This window comes from Salarias fasciatus, unplaced genomic scaffold (genome assembly GCF_902148845.1).
Source record: "Salarias fasciatus unplaced genomic scaffold, fSalaFa1.1, whole genome shotgun sequence".
NCBI lineage: Eukaryota > Metazoa > Chordata > Actinopteri > Blenniiformes > Blenniidae > Salarias > Salarias fasciatus.
The window spans coordinates 800,191-815,190 of record NW_021941378.1 but is presented as its reverse complement, the minus strand read 5'-3'; the positions used below and the strand labels follow the sequence as shown (position 1 = coordinate 815,190).

Genomic DNA, 15,000 nt, shown 5'->3' with positions numbered 1-15,000 from the left:
AACCAGGACCTGGACTAGGATATCAATTTCAATCAATCAATTTATTTTTGTACAGCCCAGTATCACAACAACAGCTGCCTCAGAGGCTTCAAGATGTTACTTTGGTCGGTAAAAGGAAAAACAGTGAATAAGCATCATGTTAATATGTCAAATTCACAGTAACGAGACAAAACGAAGCAACCACCGCCTTAGACCCTCACATCCGGCAAGAAAAAACTCCAGAAACCCAGTGGGAGAAGAAGAGATCTTGGGGAGAACCACAGTATGGAGGGATCCCTCTCCCAGGGACGGACAGCTTTGGCAGCAGCTAGCATGAGACAATAAGTAAAGCCTAGGACAATGTTGAGGACAGTCCGTTGGACGGTCCAGCACAAGAACCACGGATCCCAGCAGTAGAACCGAAGCCAGTCCGTGGGCAGGACCGACAGGAGTGTCCTCCCGGTCCGGACGGAGCTTGTTCGTAGGCCCTCGTAATAGTGGAGTCAGCAACTGAAACTGGAGAAGACTCCCCCTCGAAGGGGGGGACAGCAGGGGAAAAGCAATGAAGGGACTAAAGGGAATAACATTCAGACATTAGAGGACAGGGCTCAGTGCACCGTACTTCCCACAGCATTCTAGCTCCTAGGGCAGCTTTTAATAATGATGGTTTAGAGTCCCTAGCTGACCTGATCATAGGCTGCATCGAAGAGAAACGTCTTGAGCCTAACCTTAAATGTGGAGACTGTGTCTGCCTCTTTGACACCACTTGGAAGCTGGTTCCATAAAAACGCTGCCTGATAGCTAAAGGCTCTTCCAACTAGTGTCCATTTAGAGACTCTAGGAGTCACCAGTAACCCTGCATTTTGAGAGCGAAGTGCTCTGATTGGTTGATAAGGCGTTAAAGCATCTTGGAGATAGGTCGGAGCCATCCCATTTAGGATTTTGTAAGTGAGGAGAAGGATTTTAAATCTAACTCTAAACTCGACAGGAAGCCAGTGAAGAGATTTTAGAACGGGAGTAATGTGTTCACGTCTTCTAGTTCCGGTTAATAATCTGGCGGCTGCATTTTGAACCAACTGAAAGTTTTTTAACACACTTTTTGGGCAGGCTGCAAGAAGGGAGTTGCAGTAGTCCAGTCTAGTAGAAACAAATGCATGGATGAGTTTTTCTGCATCGCTTCTAGGTAGAATGTTTCTTATTTTAGCTATGTTGCACAAGTGGAAATATGCTGTTTTACAAGCCAGGTTGATGTGTGCTTTAAAGGAGATATCCTGATCAAATAAGACCCCGAGGTTCCTGACAGTAGAGGAGGAGGATACACTGACGTTATCTAAGGTGATAATCTGTTCAGATAGACACTCTCTCAGTTTATGGGGGCCTAGTATAATGACCTCTGTTTTGCCAGGATTCAGACGGAGATAGTTCGTAGTCATCCAGGATTTAATTTCTCTGATACAGTCACTGAGTCTGTCTGTTTTTTTTTGTTTTTTTTTGTTTCAATATTTTTTATTGTTTTCCTTAAACATACAAACTGAACAAACAAACCAACAACGAAGAAACAAGCAAATGGCCACCAAAAAAAACCAAAAAAAAAACATATGTAGAACTCCCTGATATACATAGTCTACCGCCTCCCAGGAATAGCTTCCTTCAAGTATGGATGTTGTGGGAGGTATCATATCACCTGAATAAACATATACACACAGGAACGCTCAGTCCAGTACAGTTGGCAGTGATGCAACAACTAAACATCGCAAAAGAAACAAATGGAAAAACACGATCCATTTTCAAGGGTCAAAATATTTACATTAATAAGTTTAAAAAAAGAAGAAGAGAAACAACATATGAGTAATAAATAATCAATCACCAACACAAATCCAACCTTACAGCCCAAAAATTTTGTTTTGCCAATTGTCAGAGTTATGGTCAACCAATCCCCTCAGGACAATGCTCGTTAGTCTTTTACCAGCATATTTAAAAAAGGGTGTCCAGATCTTAAAAAAAACTGCCATTTTACACTTGCATCTGTATGTTACATATTCCTTTGGTATTGACTCAAATATCAGTTTATGCCAACCTATAATTGTAGGAGGTGCATTATCTGTCCACTTAATCAGTATATTTTTCCGAGCAGAAAATGTAAGAATATTGAACAGCTTCCTTCGATCAGAGCCTTTAACATGAGAACTGGGTAAGCCAAAGAGCAGAACCTGAGGATCAGGGTCAAGGTGGACATCAAAAATCAAACCGAGTTTATCAGTAATTTTACGCCAGTACTCCTCAATATAAACACATGACCAGACACAGTGCTTATAAGATCCCGCCTCCACGTGACACTCAGAGCACATTTCTGTCAAACTCGGATTCATCCTATGTCTCAGCTGGGGGGTTATTTGTAAGCGATGCAATATCCTGAACTGGGTCTCTCTGGTTCTGTTACATATAGAAATCTCGTTAGCTAATTTCCAAATGTCTGTCCATGTTGTTTCATCCATTCTGAGATTGAGATCATTATTCCACATCTGTCGCAGATTGTCTAAGGTGACGTCACTGGCAAGATTAAGTTCAGCATACCCCGAGCCAAGGACTGATTTCTTGCCTCTGTTGAGAAGTAGGCATTCTATTTTTGAAGCCCGATAATCAAAGATGTGACTACGTTGATCCTGAATAAAGCTACGAATTTGGAAAAATTTAAAGCAATTATGTGAGGGTAGGTTATATCTCTTTTCAATTTCTGTAAATGGGAGCATCACTCCTTTGTGGAATAAATGTCCTAAAGTTAAAATCCCCCTATCTTTCCAAATTTTAAATCCACCATCCATGCTGGCTGCTGAAAAATCAATGTTACCATATATAGGAGCTAGTGAAGACAATGTATTGGCACGCCCCTCCAGCTTCATTACTGTTTGCCAAGCTTGCAGAGTCGTTTGGACTATTATATTATTAAATAAGACATTCCTAATTTTCTTTGTGTCTAGTGCAAATAACAGACTGGGCAAAGAGTTACCTGCATTAAGAGTTTCCAGGTCTAACCAAACTGATTCTGGGTCATCATTAATCCAATCAGCTATGTAGCGAAGCTGTGCAGCAAGCTGATAAAGTCTAACATTAGGAACAGCCAGGCCACCTTTTTCCACAGACATCTGTAGCTTAGTCATCTTCAATCGAGGTTTCTTCTTGTTCCATATAAATGTGCTAAAACAGCTGTTCACCTTCTTGATAGTTTTATGATTAAGTAAAATAGGGATCATTTGAAAATAATAAAGAAGTCTCGGCAAAATATTCATTTTAAGTAAGGCAATCCTCCCCAACAGGGACAATGGTAGAGATATCCACCTGTCTAGATCGTCCTTAATGCGTTTTAAAAGAGGCTCAAAATTAGCTTTGTATAGTCCTTCTAGTGTTGGGGTAATTGAAATCCCCAAATAAGTGAGAGTCTGTCTATTTGATTAGTTTGATCAGGTTTCATAGATAAATACAGTTGTGTGTCATCTGCATAGCTATGAAAATTGATATCGTGACTTCTAATTATGTTCCCTAAAGGAAGCATATACAACAGAAATAAAATTGGCCCGAGCACGGACCCTTGAGGAACCCCATAACTGACCTGGGAGCACGGTGAGGACTGTTGGTTAACGTGAACAAATTGGTACCTATTAGATAAATAGGATTTGAACCAGCAGAGGGCTTTTCCTCTGATGCCGACCTCACATTCTAACCTCTGCAGGAGAATATTGTGGTCGATTGTATCAAAAGCTGCACTGAGGTCTAAGAGAACCAGGACTGAGACTAGACCTGCGTCAGCCGCCAATAGCAAGTCATTAGTGACTTTAACTAACGCAGTCTCAGTGCTGTGATAAGCTCTATATCCTGACTGAAATTTCTCAAATAAACTATTGTCCTGTAGGTGGCGGTAAAGCTGTTTAACCACGACTTTTTCCAGGACTTTTGAAATAAAAGGCAGATTTGATATCGGTCTGTAGTTGGCTAGAATATCAGGATCAAGATTAGGTTTTTTCAGCAGTGGTTTGATTACTGCGAATTTAAATGACTGTGGCACATAGCCAATTTCTAGAGAGGTATTTATTATAGTTATGATCGTATTTAAGATAACTGGAAGAATATCTTTGAAAAGCTTAGTTGGAATTGGATCTAGGAGACAGGTCGAGGTTTTAGAAGACATTACAATCGAAGTAATCTCAGCCCCATTTACTGATGAGAAACTATCTAGTATTTCAGGTATTTCAGGTGGAGGCAGTGGCTGGATTCCCTGAGCTTGATCTGAGGAAAGCGCTTCACTGATTTTACCTCTGATGGTTATGATTTTATCATAAAGAATTTAAGAAAGTCATGGCAGTTTAAAGATTCTGGGATTACTGGTTCCACTACAGTATGACTGTTTGTCAGTCTGGCTACAGTGTTGAACAGAAACCGAGGGTTATTTTTGTTTATTTCTATTAAACGAGAGTAATATAATGTCTTGGCTTTAAAAAGAATTTGTTTATAGCTTAGCAAGCTACATTTCCAGGCCTTCAGAGATTGTTCTGATTTAGATTTACGCCACAGTCTTTCTAATTGCCGAGTTTTTTGTTTGAGAACCCGGGTTTCAGAATTAAACCATGGAGCAACGCGCCTGGGTCGATTGGTTTTCAGCTGCAACGGGGCCACTACGTCAAGGGCAGATTTTAGTGAGTGCATAGCACTGTCAACAAACTGATCACTATTATCACCACTGGTCAATAAGCTCATTTCTGTGAGTTCACAAGATAATGCAGCAAATGCAGGCTGGATCAATTCTTTGTACCGAGCCACAGATTTTTCAGGTAATGCCCGTATCAGCTGAATTTTATCTTTTTGAGCAGAGTAGTCTTCAATCAAAACCTGAAAAGTAATTAAAAAATGGTCTGAGAGTATGGGGTTCTGAGGGAGAACATTTAGGTCCCTGACCTCTATCCCATATGTTAAGACCAGATCCAGGGTGTGCTTGTGACTATGAGTGGATTCATCAACATTTTGAGTGATATAGACTGGAACCAGGACCTGAACCAGGATATAGACTGGAACCAGGACCACTAGCAGCGTTTTTAGAGCCTTTCTAAAATGTGTCATTCTTCTTTACATAACAGTTTTCAAAAAGTCCCGTTTCCAACAAAGCGTTTCCGGTTTAGTGTTTTCTCTTGAAACTGTTGATGTGTGAACGAGTCACCTCCTGGACCGAGTCACTGTCTCGGTTTGAAGGCTCAGAACTGTCCAACGTCCCAAAACAACCCGAAAAACACCAACCAGACAGACCTGCTGCAGCTCGGGTGGAGCAGTCTCCGTCCTGTCGTCCCTCTGATGGCCAGCAGGTGGAGCAGTCTCCGTCCTGTCGTCCCTCTGATGGCCAGCGGGTGGAGCAGTCTCCGTCCTGTCGTCCCTCTGATGGCCAGCGGGTGGAGCAGTCTCCGTCCTGTCGTCCCTCTGATGGCCAGCAGGTGGAGCAGTCTCTGTCCTGTCATCCCTCTGATGGCCAGCAGGTGGAGCAGTCTCCGTCCTGTCGTCCCTCTGATGGCCAGCAGGTGGAGCAGTCTCCGTCCTGTCGTCCCTCTGATGGCCAGCGGGTGGAGCAGTCTCCGTCCTGCGGGTGGCGCTGCTTCTTCTGGTGCATGTGGGGTTTCTAATGCTCACTAACCCTCATCACACTTCCTCCTTCAGGCCTCATGGAGCTCTGCTCAGCTGGTGGAGGGCACACACACACACACACACACACACACACACACACACACACACACACACACACACACACACACACCCCTCCCTGCAGCGTGGCACACATTGAGGGGCGGGTGGTGCAGATGTGGGGCAGGTGCAGCTAAATGTGTTGGAGTCCTGGGGGCGGGGCTTATGGGGCCGAGGTCAGGACGGCCGGTTCCGTCGGTTCCGTCTCTCAGGGTTCTGCTGTCAGGAAATGATCGGATGTAGTGAGACGAGAGAACCGACCACGGAACCGCTGAAGACGGTCCGCCTCGCTGCTGCCCCCTCACCCAGCATGTGGTATTACACTTCTAACAAGGTGGAGCCTCCATGAGGTCAACCAGCCTGGACCAATCAGAGACTGCTGAGACGACTGAGAACAGCTGCAGGTCCAGACCCCCCAGCTGCAGGTCCAGACCCCCCAGCTGCAGGTCCAGATCCCTGAGCTGCAGGTCCAGACCCCTGAGCTGCAGGTCCAGATCCCTGAGCTGCAGGTCCAGACCCCTGAGCTGCAGGTCCAGACCCCTGAGCTGCAGGTCCAGATCCCTGAGCTGCAGGTCCAGATCCCTGAGCTGCAGGTCCAGACCCCCCAGGCGCAGGTCCAGACCCCTGAGCTCGGTCCTGCTGTGACTCACTGCTGCCACCTGCTGCAGGGAGGAAACACCACCATGACCCCTCACACCTCCGAATGTTCTGAAACCATCTGTACCGTGATCCATGGATGACTGAGGTGTGTGTGTGTGTGTGTGTGTGTGTGTGTGTGTGTGTGTGTGTGTGTGTGTGTGTGTGTGTGTGTCAGGTGGAGGATGGTTATGAGATGCACAGACACACTTCTCCTGCGTTGCAGCACAAAGTATCGAATCGGATCTCCGACCCGTCGCTGCCGCCGCGCTCCGAGTCCTTCAGCAGCGGCGGCATCCAGCAGGCCCGGACCCCCCCCACGCACCGCTCCGTGGAGCCGCAGGTGTGTGTGTGTGTGTGTGTGTGTGTGTGTGTGTGTGTGTGTGCGGTTTCATTACTAAAACCGACAGCACCGACCAGTGGACCAACAGGAAAACTACATCACTTTGAGAGTTTCTGCCATTGCCATGGAAACGGGCATCGTTTTCATGATGTTGCCGTGGAAACGTTAAATCTTGAGTTTTGTACTGAAAACTGATCAGAACAGGAAACTGTAGGAGTGTTGATCAACTGTCAGAACAGCAAGGTGGCAGCAGAAGAAGCATGTAGCTCCTCCCCCTCCTCTTCCTCCTCCTCTTCCTCCCCTCTTCCTCCCCCTCCTCTTCCTCCTCGCCCTGCATTTTGTTTGCTCTGAGCCTGATTCTGACCCTGTTCTTCCTCCTCAACCTTGCCTGTTTTCCTGCTTGTGTGTGTGTGTGTGTGTGTGTGTGTGTGTGTGTTCAGATGGCCCACCTGGTTCAGGTGAAGAGTCACGGCCTGTCGGGCTCCCAGTCCCTGTACGACCCCCACGGCGTGTCGTCCTCGGCGTCCCCCTCCCCCTCGCGGCCCCCCATGCCCCGGCAGAACTCCGACCCCACCTCCGACACCCCCCCTCCCCCGCCCCTGTCCCGCCTGGCGCCCCCCCTCGACAAGCTGGACCGCAGCTCCTGGCTGCGGCAGGACGACGACCTGCCGCCCAAGGTGTCTGCACGCCACCGTGTTCCTGTGTGTGTGTGTGTGTGTGTGTGTGTGAGACATCTCTGCAGTTCTGTTGGTTTCTGTTCCGTCTGAGGTCTGCTTGGTTCCGTTTCCTGTTCCTGCTCACACGAGTGGGTCGGTCTGACCGGACCTCGCCGTTCTGGTTCTGTGGTTCTTCCAGGTTCCTCAGAGGACCACGTCCATCTCTCCGGCTCTGGTCAGGAAGAACTCTCCAGGAAACGGTCCTGGTCTGGGTCCTCGGGCTGGAGCGCACCTCATACGGGCCAGGTACACACACACACACACACACACACACACACACACACACACACACACACACACACACACACACACACACACAGAACAAAGCATGTCACGAAACATTGAACAGGACATGGAGACAGTGGACGGTAGAGACACTGCAGACTGAGACGTCCTCAGAGCAGGACAGAGCAGGTCCTTCATGTCCACCGTTGTCAGACTGGACAGCTCCTGAACAACTGGACATCGTGATGTCCTGCAGCCCTGGACACTCTCACTCCACTCACTCTGCCGTTAACTCGTGTCGGAGCGACGCTTCCTGTGCTGCAGTCGGCTGGCTGGGTTGGCGACGGGCCAGGTTTTGTCTGGGGGGGGGGGGGGGGGGGTCACGGGGGGGCCACACTTCATAGATCATTTTATTATTCAAATCTAAAGAAGCATCTAATCGTGACCGTTGCAGTGCTGTGGGACAGGTCGTGGTCGTAGCGGTGTTCGTCTGACTGCTGCTGAGAGCCTCGGTCAACTCAACAAACCAAACCAAACAGCAATGAGCTGAATTCTGCAGCTGCTGCCAGCAGCAGCCCAGACCCGGCTGTGTCTTCAGGCACCAGCTGGTTAAATAAACTGTCTTTAAGATGTCCATCCGTCCATCTTCTACTACTTATCCGGGGCCGGGTCGCTGGGGCAGCAGTCTAAGCAGTGATGCCCAGACCTCCTGTCCCCAGACCTCCTGTCCCCAGACCTCCTGTCCCCAGACCTCTTGTCCCCAGACTTCCTGTCTTTAGACCTCATGTCCCCAGACTTCCTGTCTCCAGACCTCCTGTCCCCAGACTTCCTGTCTTTAGACCTCCTGTCCCCAGACCTCCTGTCCCCAGACCTCCTGTCCCCAGACTCTTCCTCCTGCTCCTCTGGGAGGATCCCAAGGCGTTCCCAGGCCAGCCCAGAGACATAGTCTCTCCAGCGTGTCCTGGTCTTCCCCGGGGTCTCCTCTCGGTGGGACATGCCTGGAACTCCTCCCCAGGGAGGCGTCCAGGAGGCGTCCAGGAGGCGTCCTAACCAGATGTCCGAGCCTCCTCAGCTGTAGCGGCTCTACTCCGAGCTCCTCCCCCTGGTGACGGAGCTCCTCCCCCTGGTGAAGGAGCTCCTCCCCCTGGTGACGGAGCTCCTCCCCCTGGTGACGGAGCTCCTCCCTGGTGACGGAGCTCCTCCCCCTGGTGACGGAGCTCCTCCCCCTGGTGACGGAGCTCCTCCCTGGTGACGGAGCTCCTCCCCCTGGTGACGGAGCTCCTCCCCCTGATGATGGAGCTCCTCCCTGGTGACGGAGCTCCTCCCTGGTGACGGAGCTCCTCCCCCTGATGATGGAGCTCCTCCCTGGTGATGGAGCTCCTCCCCCTGGTGACGGAGCTCCTCCCCCTGGTGATGGAGCTCCTCCCCCTGGTGACGGAGCTCCTCCCCCTGGTGATGGAGCTCCTCCCTGGTGATGGAGCTCCTCCCCCTGGTGACGGAGCTCCTCCCCCTGATGATGGAGCTCCTCCCTGGTGATGGAGCTCCTCCCCCTGGTGACGGAGCTCCTCCCCCTGGTGATGGAGCTCCTCCCTGGTGACGGAGCTCCTCCCCCTGGTGATGGAGCTCCTCCCTGGTGACGGAGCTCCTCCCTGGCGACGGAGCTCCTCCCTGGTGACGGAGCTCCTCCCCCTGGTGACGGAGCTCCTCCCTGGCGACGGAGCTCCTCCCCCTGGTGACGGAGCTCCTCCCCCTGGTGTTGGAGCTCCTCCCTGGTGACGGAGCTCCTCCCCCTGGTGACGGAGCTCCTCCCTGGCGACGGAGCTCCTCCCCCTGGTGACGGAGCTCCTCCCCCTGGTGATGGAGCTCCTCCCTGGTGACGGAGCTCCTCCCTGGTGACGGAGCTCCTCCCCCTGGTGACGGAGCTCCTCCCTGGTGACGGAGCTCCTCCCCCTGGCGACGGAGCTCCTCCCCCTGGTGACGGAGCTCCTCCCCCTGTCTCTAAGGGAGTCCAGCCTCCCTACAGAGGAAGCTCATTTCAGCCGCTTGTATCCAGATCTGGTCCTTTCGGTCCTGATCCAGACTCAGGACCAGAGGTGAGGGGGGGAAGGTAGACTGACGGTAAATCCAGAGCTTCTGCTTTCAGCTCCTTCTTCACCACGACGGACCGATACGACTGATCTCTGCAGCCGCTGCACCGATCCGCCTGTCAGTCTCTCCTCCACCCTTCCTCCACCCTCCTGTCAGTCTCTCCTCCACCCTTCCTCCACCCTCCTGTCAGTCTCTCCTCCACCCTTCCTCCACCCTCCTGTCAGTCTCTCCTCCATCCGCCCCCCACTGTGAACAAGACCCCAAGATACTGAAACACCTGCAAAAGGCAGAGATGAAATCCTGTGGTCCCTGAACCGGACCCCCTCCGGCCCCTGGTCCCTGAACCGGACCCCCTCCGGCCCCTGGTCCCTGAACCAGACCCCCTCCAGCTCCTGGCTGCACCTAGAAATTCTGTCCATAAAGATTCTGAACAGAACCGGTCCAAAGTTCAGCCCTGCTGGAGTCCAACATGCACCGGGAGCAGGTGTGATTTACTGCCGGCAATGTGGACCAGACTCCTGCTCCGGTCCTACAGAGACCAGACAGCCCTGAACAAGGGGCCCCGAACTCCGTATTCCCGGAGCCCCCCCCCCACAAGACACCAGGAGGGACGTGGTCTAACGCCTTCTCCAAGTCCACAAAACACATGTGGACTGGTTGGGCGAACTCCCACGAACCCTGGAGCCCCTATGGAGGGTCTAGAGCTGGACCAGGGTTCCAGGACCAGGACCAAAACCTCATTGTTCCTCCTGAATCTGAGGTTCGACTGTCGGTCTTGTCTTTAAGACCAGAATGTGTGAAATGTGGAAAGAACTTTTTAGTAAATAATTAGAATTCTGTATTGCCAGCAGTTAGAACCATTCCATGTTGTGAACCGTGGCGTTTCCTTAGAAACCAACACGTTGAAGCTTCGACTGTGAGTCTTTACAAATGTTTGATAAGACTTTTGATCTGAAAAGAGCCGGATTGTGCCTGTGGACCCTGAACGCCTCACAGCTGCAGCTTCACTGCTGAGAGCAACACGATGGTCCCTGAACATCAGGATGAAGACGAAACAACCAGAGAGCAGTAAACCGCCGCTAGACCCAGAAACTAAACCTACCAGAACCACGTCTCCTCGTTCTCTCCGAGCCGCCGCCACGCCGCTCAGACACTTCCTCTCAGAACTGAACTGTCCTCAGCGACCTTTCCCGTTCCGTCCCAGACGCTCGGCGGTTAAATCTTCATTCCACCTCTCAGGAGCTGAGATCGCGTCCCGTCCACTGATGCTTGAACCGTTCAAAGCCAGCTGGTTCACGGGTGGCTGACGGCTAAGCTAACAGCTGACTGAGACGCCTAGCAGCAGGATGCTTTTACGAAGCGTCCCTGAACGCAGCACGGCGCAGGTGGTTCTCTGAGTCGGAGGGCTCCAGGTGTTCCACAGGTGCTGAAGGTTCAGGAGGAGCTGGTCCTGACAGGCTGGTGGAGGACTTCCTGCCTCCGTGAAGCAGGAGCCTCACCTTGTTAAAATCATGCGGCGGGCCGACGTGATGGTTCGGCCCGCCGTGTTCTCCGAGCCTCCGGCTCCGGAACAGTTCTCTGTCAGACTAAAGTCGGCTCTGTTCTAATAAAGAGCAAGAGAACAAAACATGATGCAAGAACCCCAACAGCTTCCAGTTCTGATTGGTTTTGTCAGATTTGCGTCTGAACCTCCGCCTCGGTGCCACAGCTTTGTGTTTGTGTTGCCATAGCAACCCCGACCTGCGGAGAGCCGAGCTGTCGGTGGACACGCCCCTGAAGAGGACGAGCAGCGGCAGCTCGTCCAGCTCCAGCACGCCCAGCTCCCAGGGGGGGTCCAACGAGCGAGGTGAGCCGCGTCCTGAGGGGGTCCCAGCCAGGAACCCTGGTCCAGGGTGGGGGAACTGGTCGCCATGACAACAAGGACCATTGTGGTCGTTCTTCCCCAAGTGACAGGAAGTGATCTGGATAAGATCTGTTGTGAGAACCTGGAGGACAGTTCTCTGTACAGAAGGGAGCCCGGAGGGTTCTCCTGGGTTCTCCTGGGTTCTCCTGGGTTCTCCTGGGTTCTCCTGGGTTCTCCGTCACTCAGAACCTCCACCCTCTTCCTCTCCATTCCAGGAACCTCGGCGGTGAAGATGGAGTCGTCCACCCTGTCCCACGAGAACCGGGAGGACGGACGGGACGCCACGCGGCCCAGCCGGCCGGCGGTGAGTACGGATTTGAACATGGAGCCGGGGCCGGAGCCGGGGCCGGGGCCGGGGCCGAGGCCGGGGCCGGGGCCGGGGCCGGGGCCGGGGCCGGAGCCGGGGCCGGGGCCGGGGCCGAGGTCGGTGCCGAGGCCGGGGCCGAGGTCGTGCCGGGGTCGGGGCCGGGGCCGGGGCCGGAGCCGGGGCCGGGGCCGGGGCCGGGGCCGAGGTCGGTGCCGAGGCCGGGGCCGGAGCCGGGGCCGGGGCCGGGGCCGGGGCCGGAGCCGGGGCCGGGGCCGGGGCCGAGGTCGTGCCGGGGTCGGGGCCGGGGCCGGGGCCGGGGCCGGGGCCGGGGCCGGGGCCGGGGCCGGGGCGTGCAGTGGAAAGTGGGCTGACTCTTCTCTCTGGACTAACCTTCCTCTTCCTCTCATCCCGCCCTTCATCCCTCCTTCACCATCGTCATCTTCATCATCCAGAGCTATAAGAGAGCTGTGGACGAGGTCAGTGATGCTCCTGCTCTTCATCACCCCTCCTCCTCCTCCTCTTCCTCCTCTTCCTCCACCTTTCCTCCCCCCTCCTCCTCTTACTCCTCCCCCCTCCTCCTCCTGCTCTTCATCACCCCTCCTCCTCCTCCCTCCTCCTCCTCCTCCTCCTGCTCTTCATCACCCCTCCTCCTCTTCCTCCTCCTCCTCCCTCCTCCTCCTCCTCCTCCTCCTGCTCTTCATCACCCCTCCTCTTCCTCCTCCTCCCTCCTCTTCCTCCTCCTCCTGCTCTTCATCACCCCTCCTCCTCCTCCTCCTCCTGCTCTTCATCACCCCTCCTCTTCCTCCTCCTCCTGCTCTTCATCACCCCTCCTCCTCTTCCTCCTCCCCCTCCCTCCTCTTCCTCCTCCTCCTGCTCTTCATCACTCCTCCTCCTCCTCCTCCCCCTCCTCCTGACCCTCCTCCCCCGTTTAACACTTTCATCTCCACTCACTCTCTTCATCTCTTTTCTTCCTCTTCATCATGTCGCTTCATCAGGAGTTGGTAAGAAAGTTTTTGCCACGCCCACTTCCTGTCCTCCAGCCAATCACGTGCATGCAGCGAAGCGCCTTCTCAGCAGTAAATCGTGACTGAAGACAGTTTTCTGTTGGACAAAGAAGACACCTTCTCTGTTGTTGACAGTCCTCATTCAAATTTAGGATGTTTTTTCACTTCCTGCTTTAGTTTTGAGATTCAGACGTTCATTTCACTTCATTTCACTTCAGTTCACTTCTTTTCACTTCAGTTCATTTCTCAGTGCATCTTGAACGAATGGAGCCGGAAGCTGTCCTCACTCTGGAGTTAAAAATGTCCTTCAGAGCTGCAGCAGGGGGACAGTACCGCCGCTGTCCACCGGGGACAGCAGGGGGACGGTACCGCCACTGTCCACCGGGGACAGCAGGGGGACGGTACCGCCGCTGTCCCTTGGGGACAGCAGGGGGACGGTACCGCCGCTGTCCCTCGGGGACAGCAGGGGGACGCTCTGATCAGGTCTTGTTTCCATGACAACGGAGCTCGGAGACGCTGAAAACCAAACTTTGTGAAAAACTCTTCGTCTCCATGGAAAACAGGAAAATCCTGGTTCTGGTGCTGGTCTTGGTCCTGGTCCCAGACCCAGTCCTTGTCCTGGTCCTGGTCTTGGTCCTGGTCCCAGTACCGGTCCTGGTCCCGGTCCCGGTCCTGGTCCTCGTCCTGGTCCCAGTGCCGGTCCTGGTCCCGGTGCTGGTCCTGGTCCTGGTCCCGGTCCCAGTGCCGGTCCTGGTCCCTATCCCGGTCCCGGTCCCGGTCCTGGTCCTGGTCTGTCCATAGAAGCGTTTTCAGAAAGTTAGTCAGGGGTCAGGGGTCAGTGAGCTGTGTGTGTGTGTGTGTGTGTGTGTGTGTGTGTGTGTGTGTGTGTGTGTGCAGGACCTGACCGCTCTGGCCAAAGAGCTGCGGGAGCTGCGGCAGGGGGAGGACTCGAGCCGCCCCCCCGTCAAGGTGACCGACTACTCGTCGTCCAGCGAGGAGTCGCACAGCAGCGAGGATGAGGAGGGGGAGGGGGACGGCGAGGGCGGGGCCAGCGACGGCACGGTGGCCGTCAGCGACATCCCCAGGATCATGTGAGTGGAACGTCGCCATGGAAACAGTCAACCGGGGGGGTCGGTAGGATCAGGGTCTGGGGGGTCAGTAGGATCGGGGTCTGGGGGGTCAGTAGGATCGGGGTCTGGGGGGTCAGTAGGATCGGGGGTCTGGGGGGTCAGTAGGATCGGGGTCTGGGGGGTCAGTAGGATCGGGGTCTGGGGGTTCAGTCGGATCGGGGACTGGGGGGTCAGTAGGATCGGGGGTCTGGGGGTTCAGTAGGATCGGGGACTGGGGGGTCAGTAGGATCGGGGGTCTGGGGGGTCGGTAGGATCGGGGTCTGGGGAGTCAGTCGGATCGGGGGTCTGGGGGTTCAGTCGGATCGGGGACTGGGGGGTCAGTAGGATCGGGGGTCTGGGGGGTTAGTCGGATCGGGGACTGGGGGGTCAGTAGGGTCGGATCGGGGTCTGGGGGGTCAGTAGGATCGGGGGTCTGGGGGGTTAGTCGGATCGGGGACTGGGGGGTCAGTAGGATCGGGGGTCTGGGGGGTCAGTAGGATCGGGGGTCTGGGGGGTCAGTAGGATCGGGGGTCTGGGGGGTCAGTCGGATCGGGGTCTGGGGGGTCAGTCGGATCGGGGTCTGGGGGGTCAGTAGGATCGGGGTCTGGGGGGTCAGTCGGATCGGGGTCTGGGGGGTCAAGAGGATCGGGGGTCTGGGGGGTCAGTAGGGTCGGATCGGGGTCTGGGGGGTCAGTAGGATCGGGGTCTGGGGGGTCAGTAGGATCGGGGTCTGGGGGGTCAGTCGGATCGGGGTCTGGGGGGTCAGTAGGATCGGGGTCTGGGGGGTCTGGGGGGTCAGTAGGATCGGGGTCTGGGGGGTCTGGGGGGTCAGCAGGATCGGGGTCTAGGGGTCAGTAGGATCGGGGTCAGGGGGGTCAGCAGGATCGGGGTCTGGGGTCTGACCCGGGCCCTGTGTTTCAGGCCTCCGGCCACTCCGAGCAGCAGCGAGTCGTTTGGAGCTCAGAACGACGT

The 15,000-nt window shown here is 54.2% G+C and overlaps 1 protein-coding gene across 2 annotated transcripts in view; it reads left to right on the top strand.

Moving 5' to 3' along the window:
- Positions 1-15,000, top strand: part of LOC115385295 (TRAF2 and NCK-interacting protein kinase-like) — a 53,393-nt gene that overhangs the window by 25,261 nt on the left and 13,132 nt on the right. The window contains exons 16-23 of one of the 2 annotated variants that reach the window (XM_030087275.1): positions 6,512-6,676; positions 7,117-7,353; positions 7,532-7,638; positions 11,436-11,551; positions 11,824-11,912; positions 12,368-12,391; positions 13,817-14,010; positions 14,950-15,000. The exon at positions 14,950-15,000 is cut by the window's right edge and continues 55 nt beyond it. In XM_030087275.1, the coding sequence (XP_029943135.1) occupies positions 6,512-6,676; positions 7,117-7,353; positions 7,532-7,638; positions 11,436-11,551; positions 11,824-11,912; positions 12,368-12,391; positions 13,817-14,010; positions 14,950-15,000 (983 nt within the window). The remainder of the gene's footprint in view (positions 1-6,511; positions 6,677-7,116; positions 7,354-7,531; positions 7,639-11,435; positions 11,552-11,823; positions 11,913-12,367; positions 12,392-13,816; positions 14,011-14,949) is intronic. The other variant, XM_030087276.1, reaches the window with a different exon arrangement.